The sequence below is a fragment of the Diabrotica undecimpunctata genome, chromosome 3 (genome assembly GCF_040954645.1).
Source record: "Diabrotica undecimpunctata isolate CICGRU chromosome 3, icDiaUnde3, whole genome shotgun sequence".
Lineage (NCBI taxonomy): Eukaryota > Metazoa > Arthropoda > Insecta > Coleoptera > Chrysomelidae > Diabrotica > Diabrotica undecimpunctata.
Window position 1 is genome coordinate 45643832 of NC_092805.1, and position 25605 is coordinate 45669436.

Below are 25605 nucleotides of genomic sequence, written 5' to 3' on the forward strand. Positions count from 1 at the left end.
GAACGACCTCACCTCTTTGTTTTTAAACTTCTCTTCTATCTCTTTTAATTTCAACTCATTGTCGTATCTCTTTTTCCTTCTACACAGAGCTTTCAGTTTTCTTCGAATTTTTCTATATTCTTGTTTTTTACACTCTCTATTATCTGTTAATATTTATTGTCTGATCTTCTTCTTTTTCTTTGCTATCGCCTGACACTCTTCGTCGGACCAATCTTTGTTTGTATTACTTGTCAAATTTAACGTGATACTTGGCCGATTTGAAATTAGGCTCCACTCACGATGCGCATTCGACCACAACACAATTCGTCCTTATTATTTCTTGGCCCTTCGAAGTGCAAGGTACTTGTATAGTCTGCGACAAAGTTTTTTTTTATTTTACTTCTGTTTAAAGTTACTGTGTGTTGAAGAAATGTCGTATTACAATAGATTTGACTTTTTAAATAATTATTGTTACGTATTTTAAATTATAAACATGGATTTTAATTCAAAATTAGAAGGCAAAGTCTTGTCTGGATAAACGAGGGAGGTAATAGCAAATGTAATTATTTTTATGCAGAGAGAAGCGATGCAAAATCCGCATGTTAAAGATTTTAAAAAAGTTCAAGAGCGTGCTCCTTAGCAACGGGAGTAAGTATAGCCACTATAAAGGAGTGGCCTATAGCCACTAGGCGTTCTTTCGAAAAGAATGAGATCTGCCCCAAAATCCAACTTGGGCGATTTTGACAAAGGTTTACTTCGGCGTATAATAATAAATTATTATGTCACGGAAAAACGAGTTCCTACATTGCGACATATAACAAAAAAAATTAATGAAGACAATATTTATACAGGATAGCATGAAACTTTGAGAAAAGTGATGAAAGATATGGGATTTCGATGGAAGAAAGCGAAGAATAACAGGAAAATTATAATGGAAAAACCCGATATACAAGTGCTCCGGAGGAAGTTTCTCAGAAAAATTAAACAATATAGGGAAGAAAATCGGCCCATAATATACATGGATGAACCTTATATTCATTCTTCTCATACCCATGACAGATACTGGGGAGATAATACCACCGAAGGTTTGTACAAGCCAGTGTCCAAAGGGGAAAGGCTGATTATTGTTTACGCCGGCGGCCAAATGGGGTTCATAAAAAACGCATGTTTGACATTTAAATCTGGTACGAAGTCTGGAGATTATCATAGCGAAATGAACTATAATAATTATAAAAAATGGATTCATAAAAAACTTATTACTAATATACCAGCCCGTAGTGTATTGGTTATAGACAATGCATCATACCACAATGTCCAAGTGCAAAATATTATTCTATTATTCTATTGTAAAGAAATAAACAACAGATTAAAATATTTATGACTTACTAAAATTCTAAAATGCCGAAGATCCGAAGAATAAATGACTATAATATAAAATATTACGAAAACTCTAGTATAAAAATTAAGTAATAAATGTTTCGTCGGTATGTTCCAGGTATAAGATTAACTACTGTTCTTTTATTCTTGTACAGTTTACTGTAACGCAAATGTATAGCTTTCATCCTGCCAATATTCCTCTTATAAAATTACAGAACGAGACATTTATAGAAGTGTTCGGAAAAACTGCCGCTTCAACATGACTGAATGGTCAATATTAATGAGTCAAATAAAATATAATTATTAGAAGAATTTTTTTACCAAGTAACAAAAATAAAATATTTTGTATTTTGGGAAAAATTTCCGAAGGAAAAATTGAAACGTCAAAATAACATACAATATAGACATATCATAGAAGTTCCATTAATAAATAAGGTCACTCTCTGTAAACTTGTACTATGGAGTGTACCAACGAGGCGAACAGACCGAGCGCATTATGTATCTCTTTTCCTTCGAATGCGTTCTCACTTAATTTTTTACGCAAGTGGATAAATTTGTCAAGTATCACCTTAAATTTGACAAGCTGTACTTCTCTTGGAGTCGCACTTAACTATTTTCTCGCTAGCTTCTCCTACGGCAGATTAATTTGTTCCCAGGCTTGATCTATCTGTAAATTTTGGTCACATTGTTGTAGAATTCCATTTATTTCTTCTTTATATTTATTTTTTTAAGTACGGTTTTTTAGGCGGTAGTTTTAGTTTCGAGAAAAAAATATGTTATCTTAAAAATTTGAAGTCCGTATTATTACATTAGACTCCTATTTACTAAACCGTTTTATTACAGATTCCATGTGAAAAAAAATTCCAAATTTCCCAACACCTGAAAACGGCTCTCCACCAATATAAACTATCTAAAGACTTCAAGAAATCACCCCAGCAGCTTCTGCAGAACAACATTATTCAAAATCGTCACACATCGACGAGACAAGAAATATTTGCAAAAGATGTATGCAATTTTTTTGTAAGTTGCAATATCCCACTGTATAAATTGGATATAGCAAGGTGTGTCAAAATTTTTTGAAAACATATTGTAAAGTTGAAAATAAGTCAGTACGGGTACCAACTTCTTCAACTCTTCGCAAGAAATATGTGAGGACATCTTACAAAGACGTTATTAAAGGTATTAAAAGCCGGGTAAGAGATGAATATCTGTGGATCTCTGTCAACGAGACTACTGACGCCAATTGTCGGCAAATCGCGAATTTAATTATTGGAGTTTTAAACAGTCCAGCTGATGACTCGAACAAGTCGTATTTAAACAGCGTAAGATGTTTAGAAAAAGCCAACTATGCAACAATTGCTCGATTTGTTAATGAATCTTTGACAAATTTCTTTTTACCGAATCAAGTACCTTCTGAAAAAATTTTGCTACTAGTTAGCGATGCCGCTTCCTACATGGTTAAAGCTGTTACTAGTCTTAAGATTTTTTTTCCAAATTTGATTCATTGTACATGCTTAGCGCATGGTTTAAACAGTGTGGCAGAGAAATTTAGACTCGAGTTTCCAAATTTAAACACTTTAATCAACAATGTAAAGAAAGTATTTTTAAAAGCACCATTGCGAGTAGAAGTATATAGGGAGATGCTTCCCGATATCCCTTTGCCACCGGAACCAGTGTTGACTAGATGGGGGACGTGGTTGAATAGTGCCATATTTCTTGCAAATAATTATATTGATATCAAAAATGTTATATTAAATTTTGATCCTTCTTGTTGTATTGCTGTTCAGAAATGTCAAAATATTTTTAGTGAGAATTCTGTTCAGAATGAACTGTCCTATATAAAAGCAAATTTTGACATAATTGTAAACTCTATTACAAAACTAGAGAGTCAAAAATTATCTTTAAATGATAGTATTTGCATTGTTGATTCTGTCAAAGAAAGAATAGTAAACCTTTCAGGGATAATTGGAAAAAAATTAAATATAAATTTTCTAATATACTGGGGGGTTTATAGCGTGATAATTTATGGATTGAAGCTGTAATTAAATCTAATATACCCCTCTAATGAATTGTCTCCACTCTGATAAATGCTGTCACCATTGTAGAAGACGTCTGTTTCAATCTCCTTATCAATGCCTCTACAATTCATAGGGGATACTTATCCCTGCGAGCGGGGCAAGGCTTACTGGCTCCACTCTGAACTGACTGGTTTCGCCCCCGCGGATTTACAAGAGGGTAGAGAAATTTTTGGAAAGGAAGGAATTAAGGACTTCTTGGTCTCAGGTCCTGCAAAGAGTGAGAGGCTATGGGCTTACGTTAGAAGCCGGGACACTGCATAGCGAAATGTGTATCTCTTTTAGTCTCGACCTGTAACGGCTAGGAATAACAAAACAAATTTCGAATTTACAATGTATTAACCAGACTGTACATTACAAATATCAGTTATGACCCAAATGTTCGATCAGGCGCGAAGGGAGACGAGAAGAGACAAGCAAGGAATTAAAGGTCAGACAATTTCCGTGCTATTAGATATACGTGGGGTTAGTATATAGAGATCTTAGTTACCTCTGCGTATCTAGGCTCTAGCTAGGGAATACGCCTCCAGTCTACCGTGATTTGAGATTTCGTACTCTCGAATCTCCAGTTGCCGACACTTTATACGTCACACTACCCCGTCGAGTTAAATAACGCGTCCACTGTCTGCGTACCTTCCGATCTCCACACTATGGCGTGGAGCTGCTGCGTGATTACTTCCCACGAACGCCGCTGGCCCCCTTGTTTGCCTTTTTATTAGTCCCTGTTCTCAATTTTCGGTCGTAGTACCAAGGTCGCGTTATTGTTTTTTTTGCTGACTGATCCTCGTGTTGTATATCGGCGGAGGTCTATGTTTTAAAACGTGATTTAAACAACCTTGGTGGCCTGATATTTGAGATTCGTGTACTGCATTTAACTGGGTCGAGTTTTCAATCCTTGTTTAATGAAAAATGTTTACGTAAATATGTTACCTACTAGCTATGAATTTATTTGTTCTTTTAATCGATTTGGAATATGTAATAATTTCTTAAATAATTGTTTCTCTTTACTAGGCTAATTGTCTCTTAATTTTTCCTTCTTTATTTCCTTGATATATTTCCATTACAATTTAGTGAAGTTTTAAACCGGAATGAATGCTTTTCCTTATTGCGATCAATAAATAACATAATCAATGGAAGCTTTAACGTAGTTATTATATGGATCCCCCGCTAGTGTCAAATTTTAGATTTGAGCCAATTACATCCTGTGATGTTGAAAGATCGTTTTCCTTATATAAACACATATTAACTGATAGAAGGCATAACATTACTCATAAAATATTGAACATTTTATGATTATAATACTGTAAAAGCAAGAACGAGGACAGTTTCTTGTGAAATTTCATTTATATTTTTTATTAAATGTAGTAATAAATAAACACTCTCTAAGTTACACTATAATTTTATTTCTCACCAAATCTCAAGCCCTAAAAATTTAAAAATATATTTTTTTAAAGTGCATATATAAATGCATATTGCATGAATATTTTGACCACTTTTTAGAGCATATAATCCAGTCTCTAATTATACTCTAACCATGAATAAGGGGACGTCAAGTTGTCTTATTATTCGATAAGAGTAATACTGATACTCGTATAGGAAGTACTAAAAGGAATATGTTGACATATTCCCTTTTACACTAAATTGTATGTACTATTTTGTAAAAGCCTCCTCTGGAACAATACACTTAAAGTACAAGTTCAGCTACATTGACTTGTCACCTTTTACCCACAATTAAAACACACTTTTTAACCTATATTTGTTTTAATCCCGTTTTCATCAAAAATTGACTTGGGCCCTTTTTCACGCCCAACAGTGAATTATAAACCTATCAATTAAACAGTGGCATCAACGACCATCAATAACCAGGAAACACATCCATAATAAATTTACTTAACGTTTGAATAAACAAATAAATTTAAAAGGTTATTTTTATTTTCAAAAAAAAAAGAAGTTATACCACTTCAGAATTAAAACTATTTAATAAAGAAATAAAATATGTTAAGAAAATTAAATGTCTAGGGCCTAGGCATGACATTTGACAACAGATTATCCTGTAATCACCACACACATGATCTAAAAGGTACGTGTCAATCTGCACTTAACATTATAAAAACTGTGTACATAACACGTGGGGAGCAGATAGTAAAACACTGACCCTTATGTACAAGTCATTGATCAGGTCCAAACTCGAATAAGCTTGTATTATTTATATTAACACTGTTCCCCCTTGGACTCTTCCCATCCCATCTATCAATACCAAACTCTCCATATATAAAAAAGCAGCTAACTATCCCAAAGCATTATATCAATATGTCCTCTAAGAACTCATGATATACAGTAATCATAATCTTATATATACCGATGCCTCTAAAACTATAGATAGAGTGGGAGCAGCATTTATGTCTAATAAAACAAAAATATTAATGAAACTCTCTAAATTAACATCCATTTACTCAGCCGAGTTAACCGCTATTCTCAATGCAATAAATTTTGTAGTAGAAAATAGTATCAAAAACCCTGTCATTATTACGGATTCCCTAAATTCTGTAATTGCCCTAAATAACTTATATCCTAGCCATCCAAGTCTACTACTTATTAAATTAGCATTAAGCCAACTGCAAACTATGAACATAAATGTCAAATTTGTATGGATTCCTTCCCATATCGGAATTGCTGGTAATGAAGAAGTAGATTCCTTGGCAAAACTAGCAATCTCGAGTCTGGAAGCTATAGAAATCAGAAGCATTCCACATATAGATATAAAACCTATAATCAAGAACTTAATAATCAATTATTGCGAGACCAAGTGGAATCAGTCAACATCCAAACTACGAGAAGTAAAACATTCTATATTACCTTGGAAATTAACCCCAAAATAAGCGTATACATCAAACCATCCTATCTCGTCTTAGAATAGGCCACACTTCAATATAGATTAGAGAGACTTCAATATAAATTATACAATACCTTACAGGCAATATTAAGTGACGGAACTGATATGAAAAATTTGACATCATACTTATATTCCATAAATGTACTAAATAAATTGTAAAATTTTAAATTGTACAATGCCAATGACCCTATGAGGTTGAGACATCAATAAATAAAAAAAATTTAATAGAAATATTATATACGCCCTTTCAGAATTTCATTTATTTTGCTCCAAACGCTTAAAAAATTTTTATACGATTTTAAAAGTAGTCTTTTCGGATAATGATTTAATAGTAATACTAATTTCAGAATTTAAATATTAACAGGGTGACATTTTCAAGACTTTGAAAGTAAGCTTTATAAAAATGACCATTACTTAGATCCCCCTTAAGTTTTTCCGTTGGTCTTTATAGTTTGTGCAGTATATTTTTCACCCTTTTGTGCTAAACTATCCCATCCAACGAAAAATTTCATAGTACATTTATAAAAGTGAAACTTCTAGTTTCATTAACTGCAAAACAAATATTGTCTAACATATTTTATTATAGCTAAACGTTTATTTTGATTACGGCTGGTTACCAGTGATGTACATTGGACAATGGACCCTATACATATTATTACTAATTTTATGGTTTTTTTATTATGACTACATAAATATATACATACCGATATTACGACTAACAACATTTTAGTCCTTGTTAGTTTAATAAATTATTTTCAAAAATGCAATTCAATTGAATTGATCTATCTTTTAATATTATTTGTAGTTTTTTAAATAAAATATTTATGTGAAGACCAATTATTAGTACAGGACAAATTTTATTATATAATTTTATATTTAATAACGTATTCAATTTTAATTACGTGGCTAAAGGTTTCAAGCCAAAGCCAATAAAAAAAAAAGAAACTGACTTCATTTGTAGTAAATCGCAAAACTGCGTACGAAAGCTACACTCTTTACCTTTTAAACACATTTTTGATTTTTGTCGATACGACACTCTGATCAAAAGATATCAATTTTTTACCGTCGAATTGATACAAATTTTATTTTACATTGATTTGAAATTCAAAATCGCCGGTCGCTTAAAGCGTTGTATTCTGCGCCAAAAATGGCTAATAAACATTTTTGTTTAAAATCATCTTCGCTAATTTTTTTATTTTAAATATTTTTTTCTATGGCGTACAGATTCTTGGTAAATCGATTTTTTTGCGTAGGGCGTTTTTTTAGGGGGAAGCCCGGGTGTTAAAGTCACAAATCACCTACCTCTTATTCTACCTAATCACTTATTAGTGGTCTGTGATTAAAATGTTAAACTTTTTTGCATCTTTTTTGGGGGCCCAAAATTAATATTCTCGGCAAAATTTAGCTTGTTCCTATGATTTTTAGGGGTCAAATCTCTGATGACTGGACTAATATATTACAAAGTTTGACGACTAATAAATCTTATAAAATTATTTACAATTTCTTTAATTTTGCAAATGCTTTTTCAATATCCATTAGATATTTATAATCTCATTTATAAGTCTAAAATTTCAATAACTCTGTTATCTCTCATAAAATCTAGAAAAATTCTATATTTTTGTCTGATATTTTTTAGGAAACAATCTGTTTTTTAAATCGGCATTGTTATCTCTTGGCTCCGATAGATAACACCAAGACGAAATCACTTCAACCTTAAAGTTCGTAAAATTGTTAAGTTTATTATTTATTTATCATTTGCAACCTTCAAACATGATTATCTATCCAGTATTTTTACACTTAAACAGTGATGCATCTCAAATAGAAATGTTAAGTGTCAGTACGATATACGGTTTATACAAAAAACTTCATGTGTTTAAAGAATATTTATTAATAATTAGCGTTATTGTTAGCATTATTGGCAGATATATAAAAGTAAAGAAATATTCTTAATAAAAAAATAAAATAAAACTGTTATCGGAAAATTATATTTATTTTATTTGTAAAACAATCTCGAGGATTTCGACTTCCTATTAGGGAACCATCTCTTGCCATCTTTACTACTCTATTTGTTGTCGTTCGGCTTATATGATCGTTCCATTCTACTCTTCTATTTTTACCTAGTCCTTAATGTTCTACACCTTGCATCTTTTTTGTCCTCGCTGTGTCAGATCGTGTTTCTGCCATGTATTTATTGGTCTCACGACTGTTTTCTTAATTCTTTCTCTTATTTATTTTCCGATATTTTTCTTTTCTTCATATCTTTAACTTCTGTTTCGAGCTTTTCGTAGCTAGATAATGTGATGCCTAGATATTTTTTAGCGGTTACATTAAAATGGTCCAGCATATAATATAAAGCATCTTTACCCTGAGAGAGTAGTTGCGTTGTCTGCAGACAGATTATTTTAAGTTGGTTTGAAGGTTAAACAATAAAGGACTTAGGGAATCACCTTGTCTTATCCCGTTGCAAGGGATAAGATTATCTGAACACAAAAGAGGATTTTATTTTGTTTTTTCTTTTCTGCGGCTGAAAATTTCTGAAAACCGTATCAGGTTAATCCATCCCTATGATGACTGGTGTGTGTTGGATAGATGTTTAGATGTTATCTCAGTCGTTGATCCGGCTGGTGCTTCTCTTCTTTTTCTTTCTTCTCATTGAGTGGTGGGATGTTATTGTGTACACTATTCCATCCCTACTCACTTCCGTCATCTTCACGATCATCTCTCTTCTCTCTCAGTCACAGGGTTGATACCAATTTCTCTATATATTCTGTTTCTCTATATTTTCCATTTATTACACTTCAGCATTGTATGAGTAACAGTGTCGGAATATTCGCAGTATAGGCATTTGTCTGTATCTGTTTTTCAGAACTTATGAAGATACGCTTTAAAACATCCATGCCCTGTGATCACTTGCGCCAGGAAGCTGCACAACACCGTGGCCCTCCTCCTTTCCGATTTGAGTTTCCCAATGTTGGGAATTTCCCTCCCAGCACCGCCATACTCTCCGCTGCCTTACGGGATACCACCCGTATATGTTCACCCCATCTGCCACATTGGTGTAGCATCTCTCCCAGATATTTGATATGCACTTTTTTATGTTAGCTGTGCCCCTGTGCATTAAAGTTCCATGTATCGTCTTTTCCGTCTACAGTTCAGAATGATGGCCTTGGTCTTCTCTGCCGCGAATTCCAGTCCGTGATCTATTATCCAGTCCTTCACGACGTTGCCCGTATTGTCCTACCCGTAATCGGAGATACGGCTCGCCCCGCGCTACTACCAGCACAGCGAGATCCCTGTAATACTTCAGCTGTGTCAATGAGCGTGTTATTCTCAGCTATGATCCTTGTCTCGGAGAGATATTCGGCCATCGTACTTATCAGATACCTAGGACACTCCCTCTCCTTCAATGCCCGCATCACCTCTTTCACTTTAGAGTGTTTTTTTTTTCATTTCCAACATCGACAAGCAGCAGCCCAGCTCTGTTCATCCTTAATGTTGTGCAATACCTCGATTACACTCAAAATTGCGCCAATTGTACTCTTCTCCTTACAGAATCCGAACTGTCTCGAGCTAGACCTCCAGATCTCTTAATCGTATCCCCGATCCGTCCCCGCAACATCATCATCATCATCACGTAGCCTGGGTGGGTCTTGGCTGACTGGTCAAATGGAATGTTCATTTTCCGGAGATCTGCTTGGATGTTATCTCTCCATCGCATTCTGGAACGTCCGAGTGCTCTTTTGCCTGTGGGAATCTCTTCCCATACCAGTTTTATCAGTCTATCGTTATGCAGTCTGTGCACGTGGCCTGCCCATCCTAGTCGCTGTGATTTAATTTCGTGGACAATATCGGCGTCATTGTAAAGTGCTTTTAATTCGATATTGGTTCTGATCTTATACTGGTTTGTGGTGATATCATGGCCAGGTCCGAAAATTTTTCTAAGTATTTTTCATTCAAAGCGTCTGAGCTTTTCTTCGTTTGCTTTGGTCATGGTCCACGTTTCGCATCCGTATGTTATTACAGGTCTGACGATGGATTTATAGATTTATAGATTTTGAACCTTAATGTTCTCCAAGACTCAGGAAATGTCTGTGCTTTCAGCAATGCATTCATGTACTCCAAAAGCCACACAGACTCCGTGCGTCCTGGACCATTTAATATTCTTACTTTTTATACCTGGATGGAACATGTATATAATACAAATAAATACCCCATGTTTTCAAATCATAAAACAAATTGGAGTCTGTTCAGATTTAATATTCAAAATGCAATTAACTTAAATCTTCCTCTTAAAACAAATGAAAATATTGAGGAAGCAGTTTATCACCTTACATCAATCATTCAACAGGCAGCTTGGAGAGCAACTCCAAATCTAAATCAGAGTAATAACTGTGAACCATATCCACATCATATAAAAATCTTAATCAACCAAAAGAGAAAACTAAGAAAACAGTGGCAAAATTCCAGATCTCCTAAGAACAAAACTGAACTGAATAGGGCTACTCGCTTGCTTAAAAGAGAACTACACAAATAAAAGGTCAAGGTATAAATGAATTTCTTGAAAGTCTCACTGCGACGGATGACACAAATTACTCTATTTGGAAACTCTAGAAAAAATCAGATTAAGCATGATGGTCCTATTAGAAATAAAGATGGTGATTGGGCCAAGGCCGATGAAGATAAAGCACAAGCATTCGCTAATCATCTCAGCCAAGTATTTCAACCTCACTCCAGAACTATTTCAAAGGAAGAAGAAGAATTTATTCACAAGAACTTAGATGCACCCTACCAGATGTCACCTCCTATAAAAAATATCAAAATTAACGAAATTAAAGAGATAGTTAAATATCTCAATACTAAAAAAGCTCCAGGGTATGATTTAATATCGGGAAAATTCTGCAAAAATTTACCCGAAGAAGGATTTCGGCTGGTTATGTACATATTTAACGGTATACTAAAGTTAGGCTATTTTCCGTTTCAATGGAAAATGGCACAAATTATTCTAATACCGAAACCAAATAAAGATCCACACGAACTATCATCCTATCGTCCAATCCGTTTGCTTCCCATTATCTCTAAGATATTTGAGGGGATACTCCTTCAAAGAATGAATTCTATAATCGACAGACAAAAGTTAATACCTGATTATCAGTTTGGATTCAGGCAACCACATGGAACAATTAAGCAGGTACATAGAGTTGCCAAAGTAGCAAGAGATGCAATTGAAAAGAAAGAATACTGCACTGCAGCCTAAAGTATCGCATGAGGGGCTGTTATCTAAAATTAAAACTCACTTTCCTCATTGTCTGTATGCACTTCTGAGATCCTATCTTACCAATCGATATTTTCAGGTTAGATACAATGAAACAGTATCAAACATATCTCCAATTCTATCGGGAGTACCTCAGGGGAGTATATTGGGACAAACTTTATACTTACTCTATACGGCAGATATTCCCACAAGAGTAAACGGCACAATTGCTACTTATGCAGATGATACTGTGATAATGGCTTCTAGCTCGATTCCTGTTACAGCCTGTCAAAATTTACAAATTCATTTAGATGAACTAGAGAAATGGTTAAAACTGTGGCGAGTTAAAGTAAATAGCAGCAAATCAGCACATATAACATTTACTTTATGAAAAAAGAGTGTACCATCTGTGAGCATAAACAATACCGTAATACCCAAAAAAGTTATGTTAAATACTTGGGAGTACATTTTGACAGCCGACTAAATTGGGGAAAGCACATCTGGACAAAGCGACTGCAACTAGCATTAATATACAGGAAAATGTATTGATTCATAAACCAAAAATTCAAATTAAGTCTACATATTAAATTATTACTGTATAAATGTATTCTAAAGTCAGTTTGGACCTACGGTATACAGATATGGGGTACAGCATCTAATTCTCACTTACTGAAACTTTAGCGTTTCCAATCTAAAGTTTTGAGACATATTACCAATGCACCATGGTATGTGCCCAATTATGTATACATCGAGACCTTCAGATCCAAAATATTAAAGACACCGTTGTCTCACTCAGTGGCACATACAAAAATAGACTACTGAAACATCCAAATACGCTTGCCCAAGACCTACTTAAGCGACCGAGGAGAGGAAGACTAAAACGCCGTGATCGCTTAGACCTTTCTATACCTTTACATACATAAACCTATACTCCATCATTTTATAGCTACAACTTATACTATATATACCTATAACTTATAATTGTGTATCATCATCATCCAGCCTCAAGAGTCCACTGCTGAACATAGGCCTCTTCCTCATGTTTCCAACCCCGTCTATCTTGCGCCGCTCTCATCCAGTTTTTATTGAGTCTTCTTAAATCGTCAGTCCATCTTGTAGGTGGTCGACCGACGCTTCTCTTGTCTTCCCTTGACCTCCATTCCAATAACCTCTTTGTCCATCGCCCATCTGTCATTCTGGCTATGTGTCCTGCCCATCTCCATTTTAGTCTGGCTATCTTCTCGATGATGTCAGTCACTCCGGTTCTTCTCCTGATAATTGTGTATGTATTTTAACTATTGTTTTTTTTTAATATGTTAGTAAATGTCTTTGTAAAGTGTTAATAAATATTTCAAATATTTATATATATTATAAATTTATCTTAAAGGATTTTTGTCACTGGACGGATCTCCTCTGTGTTAATTACGTAATAAACTGATTGATTATTGTTTTTATTGTAGAAACAGATTACAACAAATAAAGGATTTAAAAAAATTATAACTGTGTGTGGTTCAAGTTAAATAGGCAAGTAAAGGAAAAAAACGAGATGTGGCACTCCAAGAGTGATCAAAAAGAGGACGCACAGTTTTCCTCTCGTCTAAGCAAGTAGCCATAGTTTTAATTTACCTTAATTTATTTTATTTTATTCTATTTTATTTTTTTCGATAATCGATCTGATCAAGAAATGAAAAGGTTAACATTAGAAACGAAAATCACTGAGAATTTGAACGTTATGTGGAGCAAAATCAAAGATTATATTACAAAGACAGAATGAAACTGTACAAAGGAAAGAAGAAAGCCGGAAACCTTGGATGAGACAAGAAAAATTAAAATCATGGAAAAAGAAGGAAATATAGAAACAGAGACCCAGATAAATACAGAGAAAAACACAAATTAATAAGGAACAAGATAAAATACGCTAAGAAAAAGTGGATGATGGAAAAATGCATTGAATTACAGAAAAAACATGATCATTATAATCTACATAAAAAAGTTAGAGAATTATCTGGAAAATCACGAACAAACACACCTCACCGATCAATTGACACAAAAACAATAAACTTATTAATAACCCTATTAAAATAAAACAATTATGGACTAAATATATTGAAGATCTTTTCATGGAAACAAAAACGGAACCAACTCAAATTGATACAGAGGATGCTCCAAAAAATATTAAAATCTGTCCAACATACTATAATCAACTTAAAATCTGGCAGAACTACCGGGACAGATAACCTTCACATCGAGCTGATTAAACTTATAGATGAAGACAATTAAGCGCAATAACTATCCTGTTTAACAACAAAACATATCTGGTGAGATACCTACAGTATGGCTACTATCGACCTTTGTTTCTCTACCAAAAACTAAGAGTCCTAAATACTGTAATGACTATATATTGATCAGCTTAATGTCACAATTATTGAAAACATTTTTGAAGGTTATACATGCAAGAATATTCAGAAAATGCGAAGCAGATATAAGTAACAGACAGTTTTGCTTCGTAATGAAAATATAAATAACATTTATTATGCCGACGATACAATGATTATCGCTGAAAGTTAGAAAGACCTGCAGACGCTACTCAACATAATTTTTAATACTAGAGAATAGTTTGGTTTAACAATAAACATAAAGAAAACAAAAACCATGGGTATCAGTAAGGGGAATAAAGTCATAACAAGGAGCCAGATAAAAAATTAAAATATTGAACAGTAATAGTGGACAAAAGTAAAGTACTTGGTTTTCTAAATTACTGAAGATCTAAATCCAAAATCAGAAATTCGATGAAGAATAGATAAATCAAGAGCAGCCTTCTTGACGATAAGGATACTTCTGAGTAGCCAAAGACTCAATCCGCAAATCGAATATCGCATGGTAAAATATTATATTCACTCTATTCTTCTTTATAGTGCTGAAGCAGTTAATGTTGACTTAATGAGAAAGCTGGAAACTTTTGAGATGTAGATTTTTAGATGAATTTTGAAAATACCATGGACCGATCATATTACAAATGAAATGGTTGTGGACTGGACCGAACTGGATTGCTTTGAACACACAAACGCTTAAAAAAAGCGACAGATAGAGACGAATTTGCAATGGGTATAGCCAACCTTCATTAGTGGAGTCGGCACTAGAAGAAGAAGAAATTGATCCCATAATTGGGTAATCGATTCGATTCGATAATTGATTCAATAAATGATTCGATTCGATAATCGATTCGATTCAATAATCGATTTGATAATCGATTCGAAAATCGATCCGATTCGATTCGATAATTGATTCGATAAACTATTCATTTCGATCATCGATTTAATTCGATAATCGACGATGAGGAAATTTCTGAGCAACCAAAGACTTTATCTGCAAATCCAATATCTGATGGTAAAATGAAATATCCACTCTATTCTTCTTTATGGCGCCAATGCTTGGACTGTTAATGTTGATTTAGTGAGAAAGCTGGAAGCTTTTGAGATATGGATTTTTAGAAGATTTTTGAAAATATCATGGACCGATTATATTACAAACGAAATGGTTTTCGACAGAATGAGAAGAGACAGAGAACTTTTGAACACCATTAAATGGAGAAAGACAGCATATTTGGGACACATTGATTATGAAGGGCAAAATCGAAGAAAAGAGGGGTCCTGGTAGACGACAAATATCCTGGCTAAAAAACATCCGCGTCTGGTCCGGCTTGAACACACAAACAATTTGATTCGATAAACAATTCGATTAGATAATTGATTCGATTCCATAATCGATTAGATTAGATAATCGGTTCGATTCGATAATCGATTGGATTCGAATATTGAATCGATAAGATTTGATATTTGATTCGATAGGATAATCGATTCGTTTCGATAATCGATTCGATTCAATATTTAATTGAATTCAATTCGATAGGTATTTGATTCGATTCGATTAGATTTTTGATTCGATTCGAGTCAATAATGTATTCGATTTGATAATCTATTCCATTCGATATTCGATTCTATCATCGATTTAATTCGATAACCGATTCGATTCGATATTTTATTCGACCCGATTCTATTCGATTCGATTTTATTTTATTTTAGTTTATTTCATAAAGTATATAAAAATAAACTTATTTTGAATTTAAATTATGGCTTATTCCGATCAAAAATAGTAAGTTTTAATAGTAAGTTTTATTATATTTTATTCAATTTTATTTTGTTTTATTCGGTTTTATTTTATTTTATTAATAAACACGTGTGACACTGCATTTACTACTCCATATAGTGTGTAGGTGCGCTAAGTGTGTGGTTGCGCGATGTTTCGTTACAGTCGTTACAGTTTTTAGTGTCCTTTTAAGAGGCTATTTGTTTTTGTTTATTTTCGTGCTAATATCGGTGAAATAAGACACAAGTTTTAAGAAAAATTATCATTTAATTATGATTTTGCATGCTTTTCAGCCTATATTACATTAACCAAAAATAGAAATTTAAATAAAATAATATTAATGCTCAAAAAATTAGGAATTTCAAAGTTACAACACTTTTGCACGGAGAAAATTGTTAATCACTACACATTTAGTATTAGAATTTTAAAGTTACAACATTTTTGCATAGAGAAAATTGTCAAAAATGTAGACACATTTTCTGTTAGTTATTGTCCTCTTCTCGTATATCATCTTGGGCCAAAATATTTTTATAAAAACTATGGTGGGCTTCTGGTATCATACCCGAATGGCATAAGTATACCAAATCTTTCTTTTTGGCCATTTGAATTTTTCAATATTTTTATTCAAATTCAAAACAAAAGGACTATAATAAAAATATGCAAATAAGGCTACCTTGAGTAGAGTGATTAACAAAAGGATTGAAATTCACTACCTTAGTAAAAGTTGGGAATTACGGGGGGACAATATGATAAGACAATCGCACCGGATGATTACATGACGATTTAATACAATTTGGGTTTTAGTTTTTATAGAACAAGTTTTTTGAGAATAGATATTAACTAAGAATAGATATTATTAAATAGTCAGTATTGTTAATACACAAGTTTTAAGATAACTGTTTTTCCTTTCATAAGAAAAAATACTTTTTGGCTGTAAATAATTAGTCTTAATTTATGTGTTTTAATCCAATCTAATAAATAAATGGTCAAACGACATCGCACCCATTTTATGAAAAATATAATGTCACACAAAGGACATAAAACTTACATGAATAGATTGGTCTCGTAAATCTTTCTTTATTGCCGTTAATAGATTACGTAGACACGCTGTATATTAAAACTAAACACCACAGATATAGATATTAAAATAACAAATATCTTACTTTTTTCGTGCCGTTCATTGCTTGTTATCGAAACCATTGCAATGTTAAGTGCAAAACTGTTGTAACTCTGTTACATTAGAATTACAACAGTTTTGCACGGAACTTATGTACAAAAACGCAAAATAGTTAAACTGTTGTTGTTGTAATATTTAGCCGGTTAAGCATTTGAATGTTACAAAAGTTTTACAGGGGATAGATATGCATGTTTACAATCGAATTCCTTGATTACTTCATTTTCATAAAATTTTGAGTTACTGCAGTCTTGCACTGAGGGTGCGATATTATATTATAGGCGCAACATTTATTCATGTAAATGCATTCATTTTTTTCGAATCCTGAGAAAACTAATAAATATTTTTGAAAAATTTAAATGCAGTATGAAGGATTAAATTATTACCCATGGCCGAAAATCCCTTAGAACAAAACCAAAGTTTTTTTTTTGAATGAGATATTTGAAATTAAAAATCACACTTAATTTTCTCTTTTTTTTTTTACCCTTGTAACTTACTAAAATAAACATTATAGAAGTTTTCTGGAACTTTTCGCCCTCGGTAATAATGTAATCTTTCATACTGCGTTAAAATTTTTTTAAAAATACTTATTAGTTTTTTTAGGATTCGAAAAAGATGAATGCATTTAAAAGGCATCAAGCCGAAATTTTGGCCTACACTCGTAAGTTTTTTCACACCTCAGTGCGATACACCGCCCGCCCGTAACCTGCGGTAAGACAGCTATGCTTCCAAAAAGCTAAAGAAATCTTAAGATTTTTGAAGGTTCTAAAAGGTATATGATTTATAGCTGATGACAAATTCTTGTCGTGCAGGTGATTTTGCTTTGTTTTTAAACAATCATTTAAGTGAAAAAGCTCATTTTTTGCATATAAAAAGTTTTTTACACATTTTCGAGAAAAATAATTCAAACAAAACTTGTAAATCTGCTAAATACCTCTAGAGTGATACAGCCACTGTTTTACTCATACTTATTAATTGCCATAATTTGAAATAGTTGTAACATGACATTATTCAAAAAACAAAGTTATTACCATTTATAAATTACTAAAAAAAAATTTTTTTTTAATTACCTCTGTCAATTGTTTATGTATTTTAATTTAGCAAATCGCCAATTAGAGAACCTTTTAAGAGCTACGACTTTTATTTGAACCATTTTTCTCTAATATAAGAAACGATTTATAGGCAAAAAATAATTTTACAACTTTTATAAAACCTGTATAAGATTTTTGCGTGGTCTGGGATATATAAAAGCAGTTGAATCGCAAACGACTCAATAAATATCATAAAAATACAACAATAGTAGTTAATGCATATTTTCTTAAAAACAACAAAGTTGATGGCGAGTTCTAGTATAAGCGGATATGTTAATATTTAATATATTATCTACACAAGTAATATTTAATATAATATTTTAGTTAAAGATTTTAAATCCGATTACCGCTACTGGTACATTGTCCTCAACAGAGCAACAGAGCAACAAATCCGCAAAACATTTCGACTCCTTTAAAAAATTGATCATTTCTAATACCAACTGGGATGGCTTTCGATTATATACTGAAAACAAACTAAATCAGCTGCAGTTATCAGAAGATGCAAATGAAAATATTGGTGCTTTCAATAACTAGACACATAGCAATTTCTTTGTCTCGTAAAACAACACCTTGGTGGAATGAAAGATGCTCTCTTGCTATACAACAAAGTAAGGCAGCATTAAAGAAATACCGCAGAGACAGTACTGAAGCAAATTTAATTACCTTAAAAAAACTGAGAGCCAAATCTAAGTATGTAATTAAACAAAGCAAAAAAGACTTTTGGAAAAAACACGTCTCATCCATAAATACTGACACTCCGTCTAGCAAAATTTGGAAAAAAATTAAACACATTACAGAAAAGAAAACGTATTCAAAAATTTCTTCTATATTTACTCAAAACAGCACAGTCACTTATAGTCAATAAATTGTTAACATCTTGGGTGAAACTTTTCATAAGAAAGTAACAAATAGACTTACTTCAAATTGGCAGCTTCCCATATCTACTAATCTAAACTACAGTTTATCTGATAGCAGAAAATTCAATCAAATTTTTCTAAATATGCCGTTTACATTACAAGAATTAACAGACACATTGTACTGTTCCAAAAATTCAGGTGCAGGTTCAGATAACATTCCCATTATCTTTATTAAAAATCTTTTAAGGCCTAGTCTAGCTAAACTGCTGAAAATTTACAATTTAATAGGGACCAAAAAATAATTACCAAATTTGTGGCCAAAATCCATAATAATTCCTGTTAAAAAACAAGGCAAACCTACAACTGATCTAAATTTCTACAGACCAATTTCTCTTACATGTACAATGTGTAAACTTTTGGAAAAAATGATCAATAAAAGACTCCTGTGATTCCTAGAAAAATATAAAATGATAAATTTGGCACAATCAGGTTTTAGATCGCATCGAAGTTCAGTAGACAATCTCCTCCATCCTCCAAACATCAATCATTAACGCCTTTCAGTGCAAACAAGAACTAATAGCTGTTTCGTTTAATATCAAAAAAGCATTCGATACTCTGTATAGGCCTCTTATTATAGCCGCTTATTATATCTATTTCCAGATATACTGTACTCGAGGAGTACAGTATATCTGGAAATATATCTTTATTTATTAATCAATTTCTAACAAATAGAACCTTTAACGTAAGAGAAAATGGCAAAATCTCTAGGACTTTCAAACAAACTGATGACGTTCCCCAAGAGTCGGTATTGAGTCCTACACTCTTTACTCTTGTTTTAAACGATATATGTAAAAAATTGAGCCTCCGGTCAAGTTTGCACTCTACCCAGATGATTTAATAATTGTCTGCCGAGGCAAAGACATAATTGCCACTTGCAAACTACTTCAGAATGCTACTGACCAACTGCTTAAATGGACTTCAGTAAGTGGATTTAACTTTTCTGTTGAAAAGACAAAAATCATTAAGTTTTCTTGGTGGACAGCCAGTACTATAAATCCTAAAATTACCATAAATGGTACTTGTCTACCTGCAGTTTGCGGATTTTAGGACTCACATTCGATAGTAAACTTACTTGGAAATGACATTTAACAGATCTCAAAACTAAGTGCATGACAAATCTTAACTTATTAAAAGCTCTGTCTTATCATCATTGGAGTGCAGACGAAGACTCCTTGCTTCAGATTTATAGATGTCTTATTCGTTCTAAAATAGACTACTGCAGTTTCATTTATATGTCAGCTAGCCCATCAGATTTAAAACTTCTTAATTCTGTACACAACACTGCACTCCGAATATGCCTTGGAGCCTTCAGGTCGAGCCCCACATAGAGTTTATACAGAGAAGCTAATGAACTTTCCCTCTGGCTACGTCGCCGGCAACTCCTTTTAAAATATTCGTCTCAAAGCTCAGCTAATACCAAAAACCCAGCTTACAAATTATTAAGTAATGAACTCTTAAACTCTCCTTCTCCTAATAAACTTCAATCTATGCCACAGTATCTCTCACCACATCTGAATAATATCGATCTTTCAGCTACAACTCCAATATTAATATCACCTAAACCTCCCTGAAATAAATTGATAGCAGATTTTAATCTCTCGTTAACTAATTATGATAAGCACCAGACAAATTCAAAATTTCTAAGGCAAACCTTTAAAGAATCAATTGCTAACAACAGATTTGACCAAGTTTTATACACAGATGCTTCTAAGAGTCCTACAGCTGTTGGATGTGCTGTAACTTCAAACACAGATTTAATCATATCTTGTAACATCCCGCTCTTCTGCTGCATACATACTGCTGAATTATTCTCTATTATCCAAGCTACAAACTTACTATCTCCAGAATATAAAAAAGTAGTAATATGTACAGACTCTTTAGCGTCTATCTATTCTCTCAAAAGTACGTACACGGTACATCCTTTGGTTTAAGCTATTTAAAACTCTTTCGATGATCTGGATTCCGTCTCATGTAGGAATCCCTGGTAACGAACCTGCCGACCTCTTTGCAGAACAAGCCTCGTCTTCTAATATGGAGACTGAAAATATACAACTACATACAGATTTACAGTCGTATTTTAAAAATATCATCCAAATGTCTTGGCAAGATCACTGGAATAAAATCCCTTCCAAGCTTCGTGACATCCATCCCAGCGTTAAAAAGCTTGAGTTTCCTTCCATGACACGAAAAAACAAAATCTTAATTCGCCGACTTAGAATTGACCATACAAGACTAACTCGTAAACGTTTATTCTCGTAGACTGTTCCCACTTTAACAACGAAAGGAAAAACAATATTTTGAATCGAAACCTACAAAATATTCTCAGTTCGCCAGATCAATTCCAATACCTTACTAATTTCCCCTATGAAACCAAGCTTTACCAGGAAATTTAGAAGAAGAAACGTAGAAACTAGAATTTGATAATTAATAATTATACCAATATTTTTTGTAATGTATTTCTTTATCTATTATAATGTTACTGTATATTCTTGTACTACGTTGTCGAGACACGTAAAGTTAAATAAGAAACACTTGATCAGTATAAAAATAATATCTAACAAATAATAATATATTTCTACAATAATACTAAAAATTACGTCTGGTGTAACCTTGGACGGAATTTTTATTAATCGAATGTTTTTATCACACGCGAACATGCAAGTAAGCATACAATACACTAATTATTATTAAAATAAAGAAAATATAAAATCGTATAGATAATAAATTTACTAACCTCGGTTCTAATCGGGCATTTAAATTAGTTTTTTGTTCAGTCAACCATACGTGAATTTCATTCAAAGCCTTTTCTCTAGTTTCTTCAGTTTCGTTTAAATTTTCTCTGGCATATTCTTCTGCTTCAGGTCCCAATTCGAATACATACTTTTCTGACATTTTTGCTTACTGTCTAGCGACAACCGAACTCGAATAAGTACTGAACGACGTGACTAGTCGCGAGATAAAGAGTATTGGTGCGTTTTTGGTGCAGTCTGCTACGATGAATAATAGTTATTCATAATAAGCGAAAAAATTATATTAGATTATCAAGTAGCAATTGCGTGTAATTAGAGATTAGAATTTGATCGTTAATGCTCGTTGAAGTTTGTAATTAGGTTACTTTTTGACCTCTTTCACATCTGACTAATTTCATCGAGAGATACCAAATTCCCTTATAAAAGGTTTATTTTTATGTAATAATTAAAAAAGCGATAAAGTGAGATGTAAATATTTTCAGAAACTATTTTATAAATGTTTACAAAACCAACTCTTGCTATCTAGATGCACATTTTTATTGAGACTAGACTAATCGTAATTTATTACTCTGTCCAGATAAATGTAGTGTTATATTTCTATTTCCTATTTCAGAAGCCAACGAGTGAAGAATCAGGCTTCTACTACTAGTATTTGTAATAAAAACTTGTTTAGTTTAATGTGATTGTTTATCAAATAAATATTGGTAAGTCGACATCACTTAAATACTTTGGACAAATAAAATTAGGCCAGTCGTTTATGGCCATATTTAATATTTTGGCATCCAAAATATTAAAATCAAATTATGGCATTATTATTACAAACAGCTCAACCTAGCTTCGCTGCAGTAACCAAAATCACACAGAAAAATCTATGACAGCAACAGCATGTCCCAGTAAAACTCAAGCCATTGTTATGAACGCTATCCCAGACATAGTGCTATTTGATTACATAAAGGCAGTCGGCGAAATTGTTACCCCTAAAGAAATAACCTTTGCTTCACGTATTTCTAACCAACGTATATGCATCTATCTTTCTTCCGTAACCGTAGTAGATAATCTTCTAAAAAATAATCCGACTATTTCTGATAGAAATCAAATAATATCTATTCGCAGACTTATCACACCTGCAAAAAGGCTACTACTTTCTAACGTGTGTCTTTCGATTCCGAATCCATTCATAGAGTAAGCACTTAAAAATGAACTTTGGATCACAACTTGCTTGGATATAAGATAGAGAATACTTTGAGTTAAATGCTTCAATTGTAATCTCATATGAAAATACAAACTATAGGATCTTTATTACTTCGGACAAACTTGAATGCGTTTTATGTAAGCAATCTGGACACACTGCAGACTCGTGGTCTGACCCTTAAGAAATATCTAGCAATTCCTCTCTAAATCCAACTTCTAGCCAAATCCCAATTGATCTTCCTTCTAGTATATCTCCCCTTTCGTCCTCCTCAAAAGAAGAAATCTATTCAAATAACCCACCTACTAACATAACAATCCCAAATGAACAGTCTCTAACACCAGTATCTGTCTCTTCTAACTCTAGCATAAAAAGAACTCCACTGACACAAGTCTTGAATCCCCTTCTTTACTGGTTACCGCTAGCCCCCTAAAACTAAACTCTAATAACACACCAAACACAACAACCTTCGCAACTACTAAATCAGCTCCTAAAAAGAAAACAAAAACTGATGACAAAGAAATTGGTAAAATTAATCCATCTGCCCATTCAAGTATTTAAAAATTAATTTGTGCTAATCCAGAAAAAAATTCGTTATCAGCATTATAAATAATTTCCTTCCTAGAAAATTCCTTTGGGAGTAGTGATCCTCTCAAAGAAGCTCATAAGTTCACCACGAACATTTATTCTCGAAGATCTTACACAAACTGTATCCGAAACATCTTATACCAAACTGTATCCGATAGATCTAGTAAACTAATTTTAATACAACTAATATTCCTCATCCTAAATCCTTTGAAGGATACCACTTCATTAGGACGAACTGCTTCAGAGCTAGTGGAGGTGCATCAATATTTGCGTCCATCGAAATCTTCACAACAATGCTACCATTAATAACGAATCTTAAGGCAATTGCCATAACTACATATTGCCCTAATAAACTTACCATCTGCTCCATATATATATATATATATATATATATATATATATATATATATATATATATATATATATATATATATATATATATATATATATATATATATATATATATATATATATATATATATATATATTTATATATTCCCCAAACCATTCTCCTCTAAAAGAAGAAGAGCTCCTGGACCTTATATTCCAACTTCCACAGCCGGTTATACTCACAGGAGACTTTAATGCACATAACAGTATGTGGGGTTCTCAATCAACATTTGGACGGGGAAAAAGTAGTGAAAATGAAAATATTATTAACTGAACAAACTCATATCTTCTTAACACAGGATCTGATACTCATTTTAATATTTCCTCTTGATATTTCTCTGCTATAGATCATAGTATTAGCGTTGATTGAATAATAGTGACCCTAAATCTGCACCTTTTTTAACCTGGCAAACAGCTGACGATCTCTTTGATAGCAATCATTATCCTATAATAATTTCCAACAATCCAAAGCTAACTGGCCAGAATATACAAAAGCTGTTGACACTCTATTGCTCGCTCATGATCATCTAATAATCATTTATGTAGACTATTTGTTAACGTCAATAACAGACACTATTCTTTCATCTGCAAAGACTCACATTGGTAAAACGTCATTCTGTCCAAATCATAAAGCAGTTCCTTGGTGGAACTCTTCTTGTGAAGAGGCGATTCGTCTATCCAAAAAAGCTTTAAATAAGTACCAAAAAAATAAAAGCCTTGAAAATCTAATAAATTACAAAAAATTCAAAGACAAAGCCAAACACTTTAAAAAAAAATAAAAAAATCATCCTGGCAAGATTACGTATCATCTATCAAAGAAAACTCCAATCCTAGCCAACTTTGGAAAATAATACCACACATTCAAGGTCAAAAAACTAATAATAAAATTACTCGTTTAATTTCAAATGGTATATAGATCACTTCACATGAACTTATTCCTAACGCTTTTGCCAAATATTTCGAAGAGAAGTTCAGGAATAAAACTTATAATATTACTGTATCTCACCATGACTCATATTCACACAGAAATCATCTGAATATAGTAGATCCCTTAATTCTCCTTTCACTACTCATAAGCTAATATCTGCCTTAGCTAATAGTAGCAACACTGCAGCTGAGCCTGATGATATTCCCTATGCATTCCTAAAGCATTTGTCTAATTATGGTCTTAATAAACTCCTTAATATATACAATATAATCTGGAGTTCCCATAAATTTCCATCTCAGTGGAGCAAATCTATTGTTATACCAATACTCAAGCCAAATCAGCCAACTATCTTTCTACAATCTTACAGGCCTATCTCTCTCACATGCACTATGTGTAAGCTAATGGAAAAAATGATTAACAAACGTCTTTTATGGTATTTTGAAAAACACAAGATTATTAAAAAGGAACAATCTGGCTACCAGAGACAGCGCTCAGCAAGAGATAATCTGGTAATACTCAAAACCCATATCACCAACGCAATCAATTGCAAGCAAGATTTGATAGCAACTATCTTTGATATAGAAGGCGCATTTGATACCATCTCTAGAAATGCAATCCTTGACAAACTTTTTGAATGTAACCTTACTGGCAACATATACACATTTATCAAAAACTTCCTAACATTTTGATCATTCAGGGTTTCTGTAAATAACTTCCTTTCTTCTTCACACATCCAACATGATGGAGTTCCTCAAGGTTTAATTTTAAGCACATCCTTATTCATTCTTTCGATTAGCAAGTTAAGTGAAAATATAACTCCACCAATCAAATGCGTATTATATGCCGAGGACCTAATA

At 32.9% G+C, this 25605-nt stretch overlaps 1 protein-coding gene across 1 annotated transcript in view; it reads right to left on the reverse strand.

Moving 5' to 3' along the window:
- LOC140435578 (retinol-binding protein pinta-like) overlaps positions 1-21947 on the reverse strand; it is a 32785-nt gene extending 10838 nt beyond the window's left edge. Inside the window, exon 1 of the mRNA XM_072524326.1 lies at positions 21638-21947. Coding sequence (XP_072380427.1) covers positions 21638-21795 — 158 coding nt within the window. The 5' untranslated portion in view covers positions 21796-21947. The remainder of the gene's footprint in view (positions 1-21637) is intronic.
- Between the last annotated feature and the right edge of the window lie 3658 nt (positions 21948-25605).